This window comes from Aulonocara stuartgranti, assembly GCF_965226115.1.
Source record: "Aulonocara stuartgranti genome assembly, chromosome: 6".
NCBI lineage: Eukaryota > Metazoa > Chordata > Actinopteri > Cichliformes > Cichlidae > Aulonocara > Aulonocara stuartgranti.
The window spans coordinates 29,332,501-29,352,520 of record NC_138944.1 but is presented as its reverse complement, the minus strand read 5'-3'; the positions used below and the strand labels follow the sequence as shown (position 1 = coordinate 29,352,520).

The window sequence follows — 20,020 nt, the reverse complement described above, 5'->3', positions numbered from 1 at the left end:
TGAGATCATCATTCAGTCTGGCATTTCTGACATGATATTCCAGTGCTCTGACAAATTTAAGGCAGCACGCAGGCGGCTGTAGCTCGACCAAGTCCCTGCATTTCATCAGATTGTATCCCAAATTATAGCTCAAGGAAATATAACTCATGGAGTTAATTAACGGTAATCATCATAAGTTGAAAATGTATTGTAAATGACAAAAAGAAACGAAAGCACCGACAGCTTCAGTACTCTGCACCACACTTTATGACAATAAGAAATAGCCGTCTAAGCTACTTCATCTCGGCATGCCCAGATTGTTTAAAGCCAGTCTGGATTAAAAGCATCAGTAGGAATGGCCTGTTGTCATCACCGAATGGTACAGCTGTAGGATTATTATGAAGTGGTCTAAGTGCTTCCTGTTGTCGACGCGGACCCTGTTTGCACCTCTGCTCATGTCTATTAGTTCACTCTGTTTAGATTTGTGTAGATTTATGTTTCCTGCACAGGATTGCTGGCTGCGATTCTTCTGGTGAAGGTGTGTTGTTTCACAGAGAAACACAGAAAGATTTCTTTCCCCTGCTTTCTTGCTCAGCTCGTGGACAGAGTGGCAGGCGTGACAGTCCACACGATCTCAGTTTGTTTTGGGAGCTGCAAGGCAAAACAGCAGAAACAAACACGCTGTACACACACATCCATCCCGACACTGTAATTCTTTCCACTTTCAATTTAAAGTAATTTTATGGTGCCAGATTTTGCCAGAATCAACTTGTTATTTCTCAGCTATTGTAATCTGCATGAATGAACAGATTTCTGTGTAAAACAAACTTTCCTGTATGGAATACAGGCTTTACGGAAAAATACTGTTAAATGTATTTTTGCCCTTACAGTAAATCTGCTGCATGTCCTTAACCACGAACCTTAAATTAAGCTTCTTTAAAAAAACAACAACAACAACAACAAGATATTAGCTTAAATGTATTTTTGCTGCTTTTTGTACCTCACTGCATAGGAATGCTGCTATATTGAGCATATCGAGTATTTTCTCAGCTATCCAGCAGATGTAGGCTGGGAGGACGTGATTAATCTCTACAGTAGATTCAGTCAACGTGCCCATTGCTAACCAAACCGTAACTCTGTTCTTCCCCACACAAACAATCAAACCGCATCACACATCCACAACACAAAATAACCTCCCCAAAAATGCTTTGTAATAAAATAACACACTGTTAAGTGAATGCTTTGATATTAATAGTCTGTATTCTGAGAAATGTTTGCACTCATTAAAGCAAAAATCCCAGCATGCCTGTGCCTACGTTGCTGTATAGGATTCCTGGATTTTTGCAGGAATTTGTCGCAGGGTGTGTTCCCGGGTCCTGAACAGTTTGCCCGTGCCCCTGCGCCCTCTTTCAGGTTCGGGCTGTTCACAGCACGGCCATGACGGGCATCCAGGAGCCAGACCTGCGTGAGCAGCACAGAGGACCGACGCAGGAGGAGGAGGACGAGGAGGAGGAGGGGGAGAAGGTGCGCGTGTCAGTTGAGGGAGATGAAAGGGAACGGAGAGGGGAGGACGAGGAAGAGAAGGAGAAGGAAGAGCTGCCCTACCCCGCTCTAGCACCAGTGGTTCTTTTGGCTTTGACCCAAACCAGCCCACCGCGGTCCTGGTGCCTTCGAGCTGTCTGCCACCCATATCCTTCGCTGCAGCCGGTGCACCTGAAGCACACGCGCCTGTGTGCAAGCAGGTTGCGTTTATAATATGACAAAGATTGTCTGTTTGTGTTTCAGCTCTGTGCTTCCTCAGAGCCATTGTACAGGCTCCTAGATGTTTACTTTATGTTTAAACACAGGGGACAGGGGGAGAAGGTCAGTATTGTGCGTATGTGTGTGTGTGTGTGTGTGTGTGTACCCAGATATTTCCTTGGACAAATTAGTTGTAGGGAAAGATGGCCAACATTTTTTCCTGATTTGAGGTTTCCATAGTGACAAGCCCTAATGAATCTCCAGGGTTACAGTCGCCTGTCAGTTGCATTGTTACTGGCCTCCATTTATACAGCAGCAGGAGTCACAAATAGTGAAGACTCACGTCACCTCCCAAAGCTTCCACTGCTTTTGTCTTCATCGTCTCACCTCCCATTCCCCTCCCTGTCTCTCACTCTGAGCCTCAACTTCTACCCAGCTCTGCTGTGAAGGTGTGAGTGTGAATAGGTGTGTGGTTATCAGTGCTGTAGTGTGTGTGAGCAGCTATGAATACTCTGAAGCATGCATAAACGTCAGCAACACCTCAGGGATTTGTTGAGGCTCTCCAAATTGAATATTTTCCACAGCTTATGACTCCTTGTGTGCTTGCCTGTCTGTGTGTATGTGAGTGTGTGTGTAGTGTGTGTGTAGTGTGTGTTCTACTTTTTGTGCGCTTGTGTGTCGTTATGCACTTGTCAGGACACGTCTGTGGGTATTTGCCACTGTCAGCACTCTGTGTACTCCATAAAATATAAATACATAATTGCTGAATAAATAAAATGTACACCAAGAAGAAAAGAAGAAGAAGAAAAAACTACAAATGCAGTGAAGCTCTGTTACCTGCTGGGCTGTTACTAACTTACTGGGCATGCTTAAAAACCACACATTCATCATCATCGCACACACACACAGGCTTTCCAGCATGCACGCCCACACACGCACACACAAGTGTGTAAATGCCCTCACACAAACGAGGGAATCTCCCATGGTGAGGCTCTTTAGAGGAATCACCTGGTTGCTTAGTAACAGCGTAGCTCTGCCCTGACGGCCTTTTTACTTCCGCTTGCTGTATTTGTTTTCATACGAGTTTGCGTTTCTGTCTGCTTCTCTGTCCTTCTGCGAGTCCGTCGAGCTGCTGGAAAATGTCCCGCTTTGTTTTTATGCCGCACATATTTCATTGCATTTCACTTACAGTGTGTGTGTGTGTGTGTGTGTGTGTGTGTGTGTGTGTGTGTTACTGTGAATGATCTGCGGGAGAAGTAATGTGGGTGGATGTTGTTCGTCAGGGACATTAATGTGAGCGCACTGGGAGGGGGGAGTGGCGGGGAGCAGTCCCCAAGAGCCTAAAGTCCCATTTTTCCTGAAGTGACCCCTCCTTCCTCTCTGGCTTCTTCTTCTTTTTTCACTCAGTAACTACATATTACAAATTAATTTCATTTCTCCTTCCTTCCACTTCCTCCCTCTTTGTGAAAGCAGGCATGCTCCTTTGTACCGTGTTTACGACATACTGTACATCTCTTCCCCCAATTATTAGGAACAAAAAGGAGACTGGCTTTTCCCGTTATATAACATTATCTTGCAGCCTTTCCAAGCTCCAGTGAATTCTATTGGATTTTATTCCTGTTTCAATGGGAGGGGATGGGAGTTATTTTATGTGTGGAGCAAGGTGCCTACTTTGTCAAGTGCTGAGCTTTCCATGTGGCAGTTATCCCACTCTTTCAGTGTAACATGCGACACAGACAGAAACAAGCATATGTGGACGCATGGGGGTACGCACGCACGCACACACGCACACACGCACGCATGCACGCACAAATGACATAACTTATTCAGCAGTGTATGAAACATTCAGAGCATTTCCTTTTGTTTAAAGAGGAGAAAAGCTGATTCCATCACTCCTGTGCAAGTATCTTCCTTTCTCTTATTGTGCTCTTTTCATCCCTTTCTGCTTGGCATTGATCCCATGCTCCCTGTTTATCCCCCCTGTTTTCCTCTTCTTAAACAGCTTCTTAATAGGGTTGAAGTGTGTGTGTGTGTATGCGTCTGTAAGGAGGTGATAGTTAGACATCGATGGATAGCATGAGAACCTACTCAAAGTAGGGTGAACTGTCAGAATCATTTCAGCCAATTAACATGATTCCAGCATCTGTTTCCATGGTTACAAGCTGTCATCCTAATAAGGGGTGGAGCCAGTGACTTGACAACTTGACTAACTTGGCCCACCTTCTTTCAGGCTCTCTCACCCTCTCTGTTGCTCGAATACACACACACACACACACACACACACACACACACACACACACACACACACACACACACACACACATTGCACATGACAGACTCTGAGCTTAACTAGGTTATGTTTAATCAAGTCTGTGTGTATGGATTCCAAAGTGACAGTGTGAGGCCAAGCAGCAAAGAGCATGAGAAAACTAGTGAGCAGGTTGCTCATGCAAACACAGAAGTTCATATTTCAGTCGTCCCATTCAGTGCATTTCCTTTGGTTTCATTCATCCTTTTTAAGTAATTTGCAAATTATAAATCATTTAACACTAGATGAAGATTGAAGCTTTACCCCAGAAATTGACACTCATTGGGAATAGACACACCCAGCTAGTATCAGTCTGGGCCCCCTTTTCCCTGCAAAACTGCCTTAACTCTTCATGGCACAGATTCAACAAGGTGTTGGAAACACTTCTCAGGCATTTTGGTTTATATTGACATGAAAGTATCTCACGGTTGCTGCAGTGGTCATAAAGTGGTGGACACGGTCAGCAACAATACTCATGTGGATCTTGGTGTTTAATGATGCTCAGTAGGTACTAAAGGGACAAAAGACTGCCAGAGTGTACCCAACAAAGTGGTCAGTGTACACTGTGTTCAAAGCTGAAGCTGCAGTAACGGTTCAGCCAAAAATCCTAAAGGAGTAAACCCATTGTTTAATGATGCTCATAGGTTCTAGACTCTAGAAGTCACTAGCTGGATATATTTCTTTACTAAGCATTAAAAATGATAATTTTATCCTGATTTTTAGTCCTTAAAAACAGGGGCCTGTGTATAAATATGTCACTCTTTGACAGTGGGGGCAGTGCTTCTTTTTCAGCCTTTCAAACTAAAAGTCAGTTTAGACTTGGAGCTCATTTTTATCATTTAAATCTAAATGGAGGATTTTCATAAAAGGCTAAAATGACAAAAATTGTACCTGTGTTTCAAAATAGTAATTTCCTGCAGCTTTCAAACTGATGTGAGAGCTGGTGAAGACTTTAGTGAGGAAACATGTCAAGCCAAGATCAATCAGCTGTGTAAACAGGATCGCAAGTTAACACACAGAGGTATTACATACTTACTGTGGCTGATTGTAACTTTACATCCAGATGTAGACTTTACACGCGGGGGTATACATGACAGGAGCAGTATGGACCTGTGCTGAGTACAGTGTATTTATTCTGATAGATGATCTTAAACCAGTTTAAGTCCTTGATAAGAGCACAGCAGTGATACCCATTCATCCTATAAGTAACATGAATGTCTGTCAGATTTTATGGCGGCTCAAACAGATGCTCTTTAAGGGTGCGTTTGCCGACATTCAACAATAAAGTATACTGACAGGAGAGAAGGGAGCATGGGCAGGCAGCACTGTTTTCTGCTGGAATCAAACCTGCACTTCATGGCTCGTGAGACTCGGGTAGTAAATCCAAGACCAACTGTGGATGATGCTTTTAACTTAATGAACATTTCACATGAAAATGTTGCCACATGAAGGTCTTAGCATGTTTATCTCAGCCAAGGGTGGCGGATGATGCCACAAAGATCATGGTGATGTGATCTGATTTGATTTATAATGTCTGCCTGACCTTTATTACCTGTGAGCAGAGGGTGTTTGAGTGGGGGAGAGGGGAAGAAGGACGGGAGAATGGGTGGAGCAAAGGGGTATCTGCGGGTGGCCATGTTCAGGCCCAATAGGGGGCTACACACATGCTCATAGATCCTGAGTGACATCCAGTAGCTCCTGTTTTTCTACAGTAACTTTTCTCTGGAGCTGGTTTTCCTACACCTTTGCTATAGTAACGATCTCCTGAGCTTTATCAACAGTTAAAAGAACAACTTGAGCAGCTTTCCCAGATTTATTCAATCAGTTTACGGTTACGTAAGTAGAAGCTACTTTTGGCTGCCTGCTTTTCACGGGGGGGGGGGGGGGGGGGGTGCCACAGCGGGCAGCTCTGCATGTTTGCTTTGGCAGGTAGGTACATGTGTAAACCACTACAGTAGGAAGCTTTTCAGAGGAAAAGCTTCATAAAAAAACTGTCCCACACATGAGCAGCCATGGTGTATTCTCCATGGCAGTCATGTCTGTCAGAGCAAATACTAATGAAGCTTATGCAGGAGTTCAATAAGGAACATCTGTATTCACTCATTTGTCTGCGTTCCCGTGTGCTTGGCTGCTAAGCTTATTCATTACATCACTTCCACTTTCCCACGCTGCAAATCTCAATGCTGACATCATTGTTTCTTTAAACCAATCAGCCTCCACCCTGCTATCTTTAAATCGTGCTGCTAATCTTTCATTGTCCATTCAACGCTAGCATTTTCCACCTCAAGCGAGTCACTCCATCCACCTTCTCGACTCTCGGGGGTCCTGCTCTGGCATTTCATTCTGTTGTCTTTATCTATCGCAGTCTAATTGCCAAAATGGTATAATTGAATTCTGTATATCAGTTAATCAATTCCATCTAATGATCTCTTCTTATTGAAATGCTGCTGTACTATTTTACGGTTGGCGATTTGCAACAGAAAGGAAAATTATTGCCATGATGGTTTTCTGATTTCAGACCGCTCTCCTTTGGAACCAGCTCCCAGTTTGGATTTGGGGAACAGAGACCCTCTCTGCTTTAAAGATTAGGCTTAAAACTTATTTTTGTGATAAAGTTTATACTTATGGCTCGATCAGGTGATCCTGAATCTTCCCTTAGTTACTCTCTCACTTTTTCTCACTTTTAATCTTTGGCTCTCTTCCACAGCATGGGAGAGAGACAGTCCTGTCTCCCTGCCATCACCCCAACCATTCATGGCAGAGGGCCGTCCCTCCCTGAGCCTGGTTTTTCTGGAGGTTTCTTCCTGTTAAAAAGGAGTTTTTCCTTCCCACAGTCACTAAGTGCTTGCTCAAAGAGGGTGGTTTCATTGCTGGTGCTTTCTCTGTATTATTGTGGGGTCTTTACCTTTGTCTGACTCTGCCACTGTACAAGAGGGAAGAAGAGTGTGAAAATGAGAGGATAAGAGGCAATTAGGATGAGAAGACATAGAAGGGGCCATGCCACATTTGGACTACTTAAGAGCTTGAACAGTCAGGGTCTTAGCTGCTCTCCTCCCTTTGTTCACCTGATCTAAGCATATTCCTCACCTCATCATCCATCATTCTTGCCCCCTTTTACCCCTTACTTTATATACTTTATACATATTTCCTACTCTTTGTGCCTTTGCTCAGCTTTTTCACAATGTTAATTATTACTTTTTTTTACTTGCGGTTTATCTGTTGGCTGAGACTCGGGCTTCTGTCAGAGACGAGAACTCTACCCAAGGGCAGTCGTATGTGGAGATGGTAGAAGCAGACGGGGGAGGGCGCCGAGCAGAGGCGCTCCACACGGAGCGGGGAGTGCGTGTGCACAGGAGTGGATGGGAGAGGCAAAAAAAGATATGCAAGAAGTGATAGGAAATGAAGATGGGGAATTATGCTGCACTATATAAAGGACGAGGGAGACACAGAGAGCAGGAGGAGCAAAGCGAAAGAGAAAAATAATTGGGCCAAAGAGAGGAGGCACAAAAAAAGGTTGTAGAGGAAAATGAGAGATGATAAAGGGAAAGGTTGAGTGTGAGAGGAGATAAAGGAAAAGCATTGGAGGGAGAGCGAAACAGGGGAAAGGACGTTCCCTCCGTGTTTCATCGCTGATACTGAACGATGTGCCAACTGTGAAAATACTCCCTGCTCATCCATCACTCACACTTTTGACCCTGCCGGGTTCCTATAGTTTAACTAAGGTGTGTGTGTGTGTGTGTGTCTGTGTGTGTGTGTTTCACAGACACACAGGGGGATTATTTAAGCTGCTGTAACTTATACAGATGAAACAGCATTAAAACGGCTCTCTTAAGCTTTTGAAGGAGTGAAGGAAGCTTCAGCAGGAAGACCTTGGTTTCTGTTGTGTGTGTGTGTGTGTGTGTGTGTGTGTGTGTGTGTGTGTGTGTGTGTGTGTGTGTGTGTGTGTGTGTGTGTGTGTGTGTGTGTGTGTGTGTGTGTGTGTGAGAGAAAGAGAGAGTTTGTGTGTGCGTATTAATTGTGTTGTGATCCAGTCCAGACAGGATGCAAGCGGATCGTGAAACTCAGAAGTCAGTTCCTACGGTGAGATGGGGGTTCCCATGGCAACCACAGCAAAGGGAGGACACTGGATTACCCTCTCTCTCTCTCTCTCTCTCTCTCTCTCTCTCTCTCCATCCCTCTCCCTCTTTCTCTCGTTCCCTCTCTCTCTCTCTGTCTCAAGGGTGATAAAGGATTGTACTCTCATTAATTTTTCCGCCCTCTCGAGAGCAAAGTGTCCGGGAAGAGGGGACTCTGTGTGCGCGCGCACATGTGTCTGTGTGTACGGGTCCATGTGCATGCTCCAGGCTTTGTTATGTATGCGTCCTTGGCTCTTGAATACAGTCCTGTCATCCATTCAGCAGTTTTCACATTAGTGCTCAAAAGTGTGTGTGCAAGTGTGTGTGCAAGTGTATGTGTGTGAGAGAGCGAGAGTGTGTGTGCATCCGTGTTTGTACAAATTCAAATTCAGTCTTTCTTTTAACTTTCTACTTCAGACTATTCTCCCTTTGAAATCCTTCTCTGTTATTTCTTCTCTCCCCACGTCTGATTCATGCTCCTTCTTGCAGTTTGACAGCTAGCAAGCAGCGCAGATGCTCAAACACACGCCATAAGCAAGTTTGCTCTTAAACTGACTCCACATGTCTTACTGGCTGTGTTGTGGTAGCTGTCTGGCTCTTGTAGTTGTGAATATTAAACGTGTCAAAATGCCTCGTCAGAAGTTGTTGCTCGTAAATGAAGGTTGACGCCTTTAAGCTTATTATCGCAAGTTTCCACTAAGTTGTTTTTTAGGTTGGTACGTTCAGTTCCCTGCTTGTAAATGTGATTTTAAGCTGCGAGGCACACATTTCATGCTCGTCTTAGCCTCAGACGGGTATTTTGCAAGTTCAGCCTGGTAAGGTTCGGGGCGCTACAAAACAGACGTGGCTGGACCTTTAACTTTGACGAGTCACAGTTTCTTCGCTGTTGCTATGGACGTTGCCATTGCCAGATATTCATGGGTGACAGACAGGGGGAAGGAAAACATGAATAAATGAGTGCAGAACGATAATGAATGCAGAGGAATGGATATAGGGCATGAGGGGTCACTGAATGGTTTGACGAGTATGAAAATGTTGTGAATTATCATATTATGTGACAGTGACACTCAGCTTAGTGCTGAGTGCTGTGTGGCAAAGAAAACATCACAAGAAAAGTATTGTTTAATGCAGGTGAGGTGAATTCCACGTGTCCTCGTAAGCGTTTGGCAAAGTCGTTTTGCAAAAGTGGACATGGGAGATTTTGCCTCTCGGCTGTCAGATGCAAAAAAACAAATGAGCTAATGTGTTTGGAGGAATGCTGCGTGACACTCAGGGAGAGTTTCTGAGGTTTCGGATTTAGCTTGATGTTTGGTGGCACTGAAGCTCTTCAGGGAGCTTGTGATGTTCCAGCAATTTACAAGCACACCGTATGTTGCTTTTCCTTTACATTGTCACTCATCTGCAATTCTGTCAATCACACTTCAACACTTGGTCAACTCCATAAACTCGGGAAGCAGAAACTCCTCCTTTGGTGTTTGAAAGCTTGGGTTTATGTTTACTGCTCACCAATATCGTGACAAATGTTTTTTTGATACATGGGAGTCAGTTACAGCTGCAGTGAGCAGAAATCTAGAAAGTAGCTGCACTTCTTCAGCACTTCCACAGATGCTAAAAAAATGTAGCTTCTGAGTTTGAACAGTGAAGTTAAGTGGACGTGCTAAAATCTGTAGTCTTTTTAATGGCCAGTAGGCTAGTGACTCCTGTGGTTGCAAAAAATCACCTGTCTTCTGTCTAATTGATGTCTTCATGTCTTCGTAGCTTTCAGTTCCTCTGGTGGTGTAGTAGTAGATAATGTTGGTTAGCAGGTCAAAGAGCGCACGTTCAATTCTAGCTTGAAAAACAAGTCCCATTTAGGTTTGGTTCCAAGAGGAGACACAAGTTATGCCACCAAGAGTAAGAAGCGTGCATGCTCCTGGTGCCTGCTCCAGGTGCCTGCTCCAGGCCCGGATAAATGGGAAGGTTGTGTCGGGAAGGGCATCTGTGTAAAACCTGTGCTAAATCAAACATGTGGAGCCATGTGGCGACAGCTTGGGGAACAGGGAAGCAATACGAAAACCCCTTTTATATTAAATTAAAGTCTATTTTGTAATTACGATTTTTGTGTTTTATTTGCCTCGTAAGTCAGATGTCACTGTTGAGCGTAGTATACTTGTGAAGTCAGAGGAGAAAGAAAAAACAGGATTTATTCTGAGTTTTGGAACGGTGGAGCCATTCATGCGTCAGTGCTCGATTCTTGTACATGACGCTGCAGTGCATTCGCGGATAGAGCCCGACCGTGCGTACGGTTAATGTAGCGAGTGACAAGGACACAACAATGGCTGCGCAGTTGAAGTTGTACAGTTTTGCTACCGCACTGCTGCCGTGTTGGATTGTGAAGTCAGGGTTAGTGTGGCTGCCCTAACCTTTAAAGTTGGAAGTCCAACTTAAGAACTTGAGCTGAGATTTGCAACCAGCAATTCAGAAATTCCAACTTCCGATTTGAAATGGGTGTTTCACACTTAGTGGGTGAGCAGGTGACCACATGCCAGAGAGCAGTAGGCCCGGGTCTGAGTCCAACCCGCGGCCCTTTGCTGCATTTCTTCCCCTCGCTCTCTCTCCCTGCTTTCCTGTCTATCTACACTGTCTCTATCCAATTAAGGCTGAAACGCCAAAAAGCTGTCTGAGCACTTCCTTCTTTGTGGCAAGCCCCTCCCACCCAACGTATGTTTCTAATGTACTTAAACAAAGTCAAGGCTGACTTTTGGCTCCAGGTGGCTCCTAGCACACTCTTGTTCTTCCTACATGCACCTTACTTCTAATATATTATTTTATACTCTTTTTACTACTCAGCAAAATTGGACTGAAGACATAAATGATTGCCAAAAGTCTTCCACCACAGCTAAGATTAGGACTGAAAGTCCAGAAAGGACACAGGAGTGTAGTTCCCTCTTACGCAGCTTGAATGATAATAAACTGAAATGTTATCGTGGATTTTGTTGTCATTTTGCCAATGCCAGCTTTAAATGAGACAAGCAGGCAGTAGTGTACTTATCTCCTCTGCTCCTGTGATTGGCTGAGACTGCCATCAGTCACCCTAAAGCAGGGATGTCAAACTCGTTTGGACCAGACCAGTAAATTCTCTTTTATATCAATGTAGAGGCATTTAACTGCACACTTAATCCCTGAGAAATCTTATTATGAGAAGTGCAAATTTCAACAGTCCGTCTCAGTTTGTCTACATTACAAATGTGGAAATAGACAAAAGAAGTTGAAAAACAGCAACTTTAGTATCATTTAATTGTCTATTACTTTACTGTGGTGTAGTATGAACGGCAATGAGAGAGGTCTTTATCAACAGGAAAAGTTCAACATCTATGATGAAGCCTTTTAGTGGACCAGAATGAGTCTTCGCCAGGCCAGTTCTGGTCCTTGGACCTTATGTTTGACACCTCTGCCCTAAAGTTTACAAGCACAGCTTCATTAAACGTGTTCATTTTGTTGCTTTAATCAGTGTTCAGACTCTCTGTCGATGTGTTGATCCTTAACCGTGCCTCACGTGGTTCGAGCGTGTGAGCATTTTGGCCATCCTGCTCAACTGCGTGACTCTAGGGATGTTCCAGCCTTGTGGCCACACCCCCTATTTTCTGCAGGTAAAGCACGCTCACACACACATAATCTGAAATTGCAGACTAATTATATTCCACTGTCACACTTCATTATCAAGGGTCTGAAAAGTTTTTCCAATAACATTTTTCTTCCCCCCCCCCCCGCTTAATCAGTTAATCCTCTGGGTCTCCGTGTGTGTGTTTGTGTGCAGGCTTTGGATGATGGCATCTTTGTGTTCTTTGCTGGAGAAATGGTTGTGAAGATGGTGGCTCTCGGGGTCATAGGTCAGAGCGGTTACCTAGGCGACACATGGAACAGATTGGACTTCTTCATTGTTATAGTGGGGTGAGTGCTTGACAGATGCGCACGCAGCCGACGCGCACTCACACGCAGGCGCGCCTGACATTAAATATGAGCCAAGAGTGTGTGTGTCTGTGTGTGTGCATGTGTGTGTGTGTATGTGTGTTTTGTGTAAAGCTTAGACACTTGTTTAATGCCAGTTAAATGTCAAGCGTGTGTGCGCGCGTGCTTAGACATATCAGTGGAAGTGTGTGTGTGTGTGTGATAGCTCCACAGAATGACAATCGTATCATTCGGTCATGAGAGACACAGACCTCGGTGATTGGTAGTTAAAAGGCTCTGTATCCCGGAGTTCTGCTAGAGTCCCTGTAGGCGTTCAGGGTCTGCCAAGGTCAGGCTGATCAGGATGCCGGTGACACAGCGGTGGCTTTCCCTCTGCGCAGAATGCTGGAGTACTCGCTGGACGGACACAACGTCAGCTTATCAGCTATCCGGACTGTTCGAGTTCTCCGCCCACTGCGAGCCATCAACAGAGTTCCCAGTGAGTCTTTCTCCTTTTATTTATTTATTTATTTTTGTCTTACCCCCCTCCCCTCCAGCATGCAGCTCACACAGAAACTGGGTTACTTTATTGTCTTTCATGGCTTTGACTGTACGTCCGCACAATGGGCTGAAACTGTGAGGCTGATTTAAAGTGCTGACTCAACCTTTGAAAGTGTGCCCGCATACAAGCTGGGTGAACAGTGCAGGAGAACAGTCGGGACAAGAGGACAGTGCAGCAGGTTAAAAATCCTCAAAGAGACCAGAGGGGAAACAACTAGGAGTCTTTTTTCCTGAGAGTGCAATTCAGCTGATTGATGCCTCGAAACAGAAGAAGTAGAGAAGGCTGCTGTGCAGGCCCGGGAGAGCATCACCAGAAAGCTTTTGGCGATATGTGCAGGGTGTAGACTCCAGAAAGCCACTGGCTGTTGGAAGAAATGTTAAATCTGATGATTTTGTAGTTTACGAAAACATGTCCAATCAGCTTCCCGCTCCCCTTTAATTGGAGCAGAAAGGGCCGTGATTCCTGCGCGGCTCATCCGATGTGGAAACACCTTAGCTGAGTGTCAGCAACATCGTTAGTCACAGCCGGGACGATGAAGAACGTGTCACCGTCCTTGCACGCTCCGACTAGATTGTAAATCCCACTTCATTTCTTTAACTTCCCGAGTTACGCACCTGCTGCAGCTCGCCCCGTGATGGATGCATGTGTAAATAAATCAGGACATTGTGAACAAAGTCATGCGAATCATTGTGATGCTTGTGTTGTTCTTGATAGCTTACCGCACAAGTTGGCCAGCCAACTTTATGTCTTTTTTTTTCTTTTTACTACACTTGGTGACCTTGCTGCGGCTCTCATTGAGTTCTTGTAAAATCGGAGAGTGTTTTTGAAGTAGGAACGAGTAGAGAAGAAGGAAGGAGGAAGATTTTGTATGTGCTCTCTTTAGGAGAGTGGAGTAAGAGCCAATTATCAGTGTTGCCATTCAGCTAATTGCACTGCCTGCGTTTTGTGCAGAATACATAAAGAGTCCTGTTTGGCCAACATTTACTGTGACTGACATTTTGCTAAAGTTTGCATTGACTTATTGCTGATCTTTGCTTGTCTGACTGTCTACCCTTCTGTGTTTATGCTGTGTGTGTGTGTGTGTGTGTGTGTGTGTGTGTGTGTGTGTGTGTGTGTGTGCACTGATAGGTATGCGCATTCTTGTGACCCTCCTGCTGGACACACTTCCTATGCTGGGAAACGTGTTGGCGCTCTGCTTCTTTGTCTTCTTCATCTTCGGCATCGTTGGCGTACAGCTGTGGGCGGGGCTACTGAGGAACCGCTGTTTCATGGGAGAGGATGTGAAGATGTGAGTTGCTATAGTGACCAGCCGATGTCACAGCACGAGTTGCGCCAGCTTTATTGCTCCAACCTGTCAAAAGTTTGTTCACAACTGATCAGCTTCTCTCTCTCCTTACTCGGGGATCGATATCACAGATGGGCTGATCTTGTTTGTTCTCTAATCAGCTCCGTCACGGAGGTGCTACGTGCTTCCCGTTGGACACTTTGAGCATCAGGGATCACAAATCAAGGGATTTGGAAGGCTAAATAAATTTAGGGAGCTGTTATTCAGTGGCTGCCTCCGAGCGGCTGTTTCCACAGTAAAACTATCTGAGTTTGCTGTCACTCCGGTTCTCCCCCACACAATCCTTCATGTCACGCTCGATCACAGTCTAACTGATGATGTTACCGTCACTCCCACTCCCGCTTCCCGCTCACATGTTCACAAACATGACCACATATTATCACACCACATCAGATAACGTCTGTTTCGCCTTCTTAGATAGCAACTTGGACAACAATCAGTGATGGTGCTGTGGTGACGCATTGTTGTTGTGCCAAACATTCACTCATTTGATAATGAATTTGTGGTTCTTGCCAATAACTAACTTTATTTATACGGCAGCTTTACAAAGGAATCTGTGGTGATGCTGGAGAAGCAAAGACTGAAATTAATCTCTAGCAGCAGCAGCCTCGACCAAAAGTGCTCAGTGTCCTTATCTTAGTGTCTGTACAGTATTGTGCAGAAATCTTGAACCACCTCTTATTTCTTTATAATTTGCTTTCAAGGAGCCAGAATTTCTTGTAATTTTTTAAAAGTGGTCCATGAATCATACAAGTGAACTCAAGGGATGAATCAGTGTTTTGCGTACAAACAGCAGACAACTTATCAAAGACCCAATTCTAAATTGTATCTTTACACACTTTGTTACTAGCAGCCTGTCACAAAAACACATTATTTATTCCTATTTCTTTTCTAAAGTCTATGTAAAATGCCAAAGATAACACAGCTTGTGATGCATGAAGTAGTATTTTTGAACCACCAAGATCCCAAAGAGCTGTTAGCTGAAAACTTAGCATATCTCGCCGTGGTGTGCAGTGGGACCTTAAAAAATTGAGGAAACTGCACACAAGTGGAGGACCAAAGAAACAATGACTTGCCTGTAGCAGACAGTGTTTAAGATATGGTAAAAAAAATCCAAAGTCCACAGGACCTAAGAAATGCATCTGGACCTTCAGGTGATCCATCTACTGCTCACTAAAGAAATGTTCTCAGGTAGAAGGTGGATGTCAGATCAGGAGCAAGAGGTATTTGGTAATTTTTGGTTTCATCAATATGTATGCAAAAGGTCAAGATAAAGGTGCAACAGTAAGTGTCTACATGCATGACAATGATCCCAAACACACTGCTAATAAAAGCATATCTGGATAGAAAAACACATAATGAAACAGCGTCAGTCATGGATTGGCCTCCCCAGTGCTCATATTTCCTATTCTCCTAGCAAAAAATCTTTAAATGAAGAGTTACTTAAGAGTTGCACACTTAATGTACAACATCTGTATGAGGAAAGTCAATATGAAGGAGTTAGCTTTAGCAGGAGCCCACTGGGTCTGAGCACCTGGTTTCTAAATTATGGTGGTGGGATGTAAGGTTTATAAGATAATATATCCTAGTGCGTCCTCTTTAAATTCATTATGCATACGCTGAAGTTCAGAGAACCTGAAACAGATTGAGTTACCAGGGTCAATACTTGGTGACTTGTTGTGGGTCGAGTGAATCAACTTGAAGAAAAAATATGAACTCACAGTTTAGAAAAGGCAGCAAAGCAGAGGGAGTTAAATATACACCTTATTAAAACTGAATAACAATGATAACACACAATAAAACCACAGTGCAGGAAACAAACAAGCCCCCGTTTGAGCTTTTTAGGGGTATTTTTCTCCTTCAGTTACAATTATATAACATATCCATCACACTGGATGTAAAAAACATGACATGATCCACTGGCTTGAGTTCTCCGGTTCTGAAGCTTCTAGTTGAACATTTTATGGTAGATCTGATGGAGGACTGGACATTAGAACAAATGCAAATTAAAAGCACTTTCCACTTTTTTCTTCCTGAAGGCTACTGACCGCTATCAGCTTCATCTCCTTCATATCAGTTCTTATAGAATCTGCCTGGAAGCTAAAATCTGAGTCATGCTGAAAAAACACACGTTGAAACTCTGCTGCTCTTTGACTTTATTAAACAGCTGTGGCATCACCCAGCAGCGGGATAGAGGCCCTCCAAATTGCGAGCAATTTACGCAGGTGGCACAGCAGCGTAACTTCATTAATTATTTGCATCTTCTGGTGTGTCATTGTGATCTTACGTCGCCTTATTAACCTAAATGTTTTCTGCTCAGCAGCTGCGCAGATTCGCAGCTTCCACAGTGAAACGATTGGGAACAAAGCGTTCGTGCTCAGGATGGATCTGGCACCTTCAGAGCTGTCAGGGATACATTTTAATTTCAGCTGGTTTCTCCCAGAATCACTTTTTTTTTGTTTTTTTTACTGAGAGTTTTGCTGCTTAATGTAAGGACATTACTGCCAGAGTGGAATTTATCTGGGCGCTCATGGAGAGATGATAAACAAGGCAAAACACTGCCTCATTATGAAAACACAATACACATTTCATCACAACTTTAACTGAGCTCTGCAAATAGTTATCAGCATAATCATAATGAGAAATGGAAAGAAATAACTCCTCAGCTGAAAGTATTTGGGTAAAGGGGCTAAACCTGGGGTGTTTTATTTTTCTTTGTGAGTCATCAGTGCTTCCTGGAGGTGATTTTGTTTAATCGTTACATTTTTTGAAATGTTATATCATCCAATCTTAAGCTTACATCATAAGTTCAAGAAGGCACGCAGCTCCAAGAGTCTGAATGCTCTGGCTTCTCTCTGGAGGAATCTGGGCGTTCAGATGGTTAAGATTGAATTCTGACACTGTAATTTTTACCAATAGAGTCGAGTGAGTGGATCATAGTTTGTTGTACAAGATTTTACAAAATGACATTTGCAAAATGATTTCCAGCTGTTTCACTTAATTTGCAACATAATGCGCACAGTTCAGCTGGAATTGCTTTCTGCTGCAGGAACAGCTCCTTTCCTTACCGTCTGCAGTAGTTGTTGAAGTTGTTAACCGACTCTCGCTTAGCCCACAAGTAGCCCACTGCACAGTATCCGGTACCATTTTGGCAAAACGAACCCTTCTCCAGTTTCATGTTCACTGTAAAGATTTTGATTTTTTCTGCTTCATAAACAACAAAATGACCTTTCCTAATAAGAAGTGAGGCAGCAGCGCTCCCCCGGGACCCTCCTCTACGCCACACATGATTGATTGCTTATCTCTCCAATGCACCCTCCCTGGCTTTTTTTTGCTTTTTCCCTTCATCTGTGTTTCCCTCTCTGTTTCCTCATTTCCTCCTTTAGCACCTCTGTGTGTTTCACACCGTCTTTCATTTCTTTCCCCAAGAAAACAGACCTTTGAAGGAAACAGTAGGTCAATAAAATGATTAATCTTTTTGAAAACCATTCGAATCCAACCCAGCAACTCAGCGTTTGTGTTTGAGGTCCGCTCCGTGTTACTCGTGCTTGATGCTGGCTTACTCGTGAGATCTGTGCAGCCGGGGCCAAATACAACTTCCTTTCTGCCATTGTTCAGAATTAACTTCATGCAATTTAAAAAACACAACACGCACACATGTACACACACATCCATGAGCCATAATGGGAGACATTTTTCTTCACGCAGTTTTGTTGTCATAAATACCCACTCTCACATTACACTCATTACTCTGCAGCTGAAGTAGTTACCAAGAAATGCACTGTTTACTTCAGTTTAAGTATCATTTGACAAAAACAGTTTAATCATTTTTGAAAAGATGATTTTGAAAGAAATGGTATGTTATTTGTTTGTTGGCAGTAAAGAAAACAATCAACATTTTTTGTTGTCCTCTTATATTCGGTTATGCTTACACGAAGCGAAATCTAACATCTGTTCACTCATGAAACTTCTTCTTCTTTAGGAAATATAACATTTCCTTCCTGAATGGTTACTATCGGCCCGACGGCACAGACGACCACCCTTTCATCTGCTCCATGGAAAGAGAAAACGGGATGCTCCGGTGCTCTGATGTGCCTCGTCGCCGAGTAGGCAGGACTTCCTGCTTGCTGGATGCTGGGGAGGCCCTACCAGAGATGGGCCTTAGAGTAGATGAGCCTGGGTCTTGTGTGAACTGGTATCAGTATTACAATGAGTGTCGTGCTGGGGAATTGAACCCACACAAAGGAGCTATTAACTTTGATAACATTGGATATGCCTGGATTGCCATTTTTCAGGTAAATGTCTCCAGGATTAATCGCAGGAATCTGATTGGTTACCATGAGGTGCACACTACATATTGCTGTTGTTGACTGTGTGCATGTTTTCATTCAGGTAATTACTCTTGAGGGTTGGGTAGACATCATGTACTATGTCATGGACGCACATTCTTTCTACAACTTCATCTACTTCATTTTCCTCATTATAGTGAGTACATGCTTATAGCACAAATGGCCACACACACATCCATATATATACACATAAAAAATTATACTTATTGTATGTGACGTGTGTCGTCCTCTGTAGGTGGGCTCCTTCTTCATGATCAACCTGTGCCTGGTCGTAATAGCAACGCAGTTTTCTGAAACGAAACAGAGAGAACACGCCTTAATGAAGTCAGAGCAGCGCGCCCGCCAGCTCCATCAGTCAGCCTCCACGCTGGCCAGCGATAGCCAACCAGGGAGCTGCTACGAGGAGATCATCCGTTACCTGGCGCACCTGGGCCGTAAGGCTTGGCGACGGCTCGCCCGCTGCTACGCTCAGACGCGCGCGCGCTTTCGCTGCTCGTGCGCGTGCCACAGAGAGCAAGGTGGCGGATCTGCCAGGGGCGGTGGGGCCGGGGAGATGAACGGTCTCGCCCACCGGCACTCAGGCCACGCCCCCAATGACTTGTCACACCTTCATCAGCTTTATCATCATCATCACCAAAACCATCAGCCTCAGACTGACCCCGCCGTCAGTAATGGAGGCAACGGCTTTAATTATCCCTTCATAGCGCCCCTCTTCAGTCACCGGGATGCAAAGGACCAGGACCAAAAGAGGCTGGTTGCTACGGAGACCGGCAACAGACTGCCGCAGCTGGTGCTGGAGCACGGTGAGGATGAAGGGATGTGTGTGAATGTTTGAAAGTGTGTGAATCACAGTGTCACACTCTGACTATGTGTGGAAGCAGTGAGTGTCCAGGATTAAAGGCTTTAAAATTCCCATAGACTGTATGTAAAAGATGGACATGATGAACATTTTCCATGAAAAGTGTGACGCAAACCAGAAACGGGAACTCTTTTCCTTTGAACCAAAAGTTTCAACTCTTGAAATGGACATTGAAATGTGTTGATTGCTTACAAATTAGCAGTAAGGAAGCACTTTTACTTTGACTGTGAGCATTGTCGATTTCCGGTTTGTGCTGCACTTTTTCAACTTCCACTACAACTCAGAGAGTAAGTGGCAACTGTTTGCAGGCCAGCAAAGCAATCTGTTAGCGACCAAAGTAAATGCATGGATGTTTTGGGAGGAGTACCACGATTTCACCTGGAGGAAGACAGCAACTTCCATCCAGCTGGGGAAAACACATTTTTCCGTAGTGACTGGAGCTTGCTAGGAGGTTGCAGACTGGTCTCTAGGCCTGTGTGACTGAGGCCCTAGCAACTGTCATCTTGGTATTTTCAAACCTGGCGTGACGAGTGTGGGGTGGCTCTGAGACCTTTATTATCATTGGCTTGTGTCTTGGTGAAGCATTTCTTACTTCATCCCATTTTTTAACCCTAATGAAAGACCTTAATTTACAAAATGTCATCATGAGTTATTAAATAAGACTTGAAACTATCAACTGAGCCTGTAATCTAATCAGGACAGGGATCATCACAAGCCAAGGGCAGTTTTCCAGTAGATTTCCTTATGCCATGTACATCTTTTTGCAACCATAACGCAGGTTTAAGACAGCTCCACATTGGCTTCAGTTTTCAAACCTGGAAAGTACAATAAGTCCA

At 44.1% G+C, this 20,020-nt stretch overlaps 1 protein-coding gene across 5 annotated transcripts in view; it reads left to right on the top strand.

Moving 5' to 3' along the window:
- LOC309708329 (voltage-dependent T-type calcium channel subunit alpha-1H-like) overlaps positions 1-20,020 on the top strand; it is a 74,265-nt gene that overhangs the window by 17,096 nt on the left and 37,149 nt on the right. For 2 of the 5 annotated variants that reach the window (XM_082536276.1, XM_082536275.1), the window contains exons 2-9: positions 1,393-1,667; positions 11,678-11,771; positions 11,939-12,072; positions 12,471-12,568; positions 13,760-13,919; positions 17,959-18,271; positions 18,369-18,461; positions 18,561-19,128. In XM_082536276.1, coding sequence (XP_082392402.1) covers positions 1,417-1,667; positions 11,678-11,771; positions 11,939-12,072; positions 12,471-12,568; positions 13,760-13,919; positions 17,959-18,271; positions 18,369-18,461; positions 18,561-19,128 — 1,711 coding nt within the window. In that variant the 5' untranslated portion in view covers positions 1,393-1,416. Of the gene's footprint in view, positions 1-1,392; positions 1,668-11,632; positions 11,772-11,938; positions 12,073-12,470; positions 12,569-13,759; positions 13,920-17,958; positions 18,272-18,368; positions 18,462-18,560; positions 19,129-20,020 lie in introns of all 5 variants that reach the window. The other 3 variants (XM_082536278.1, XM_082536277.1, XM_082536279.1) reach the window with 3 other exon arrangements.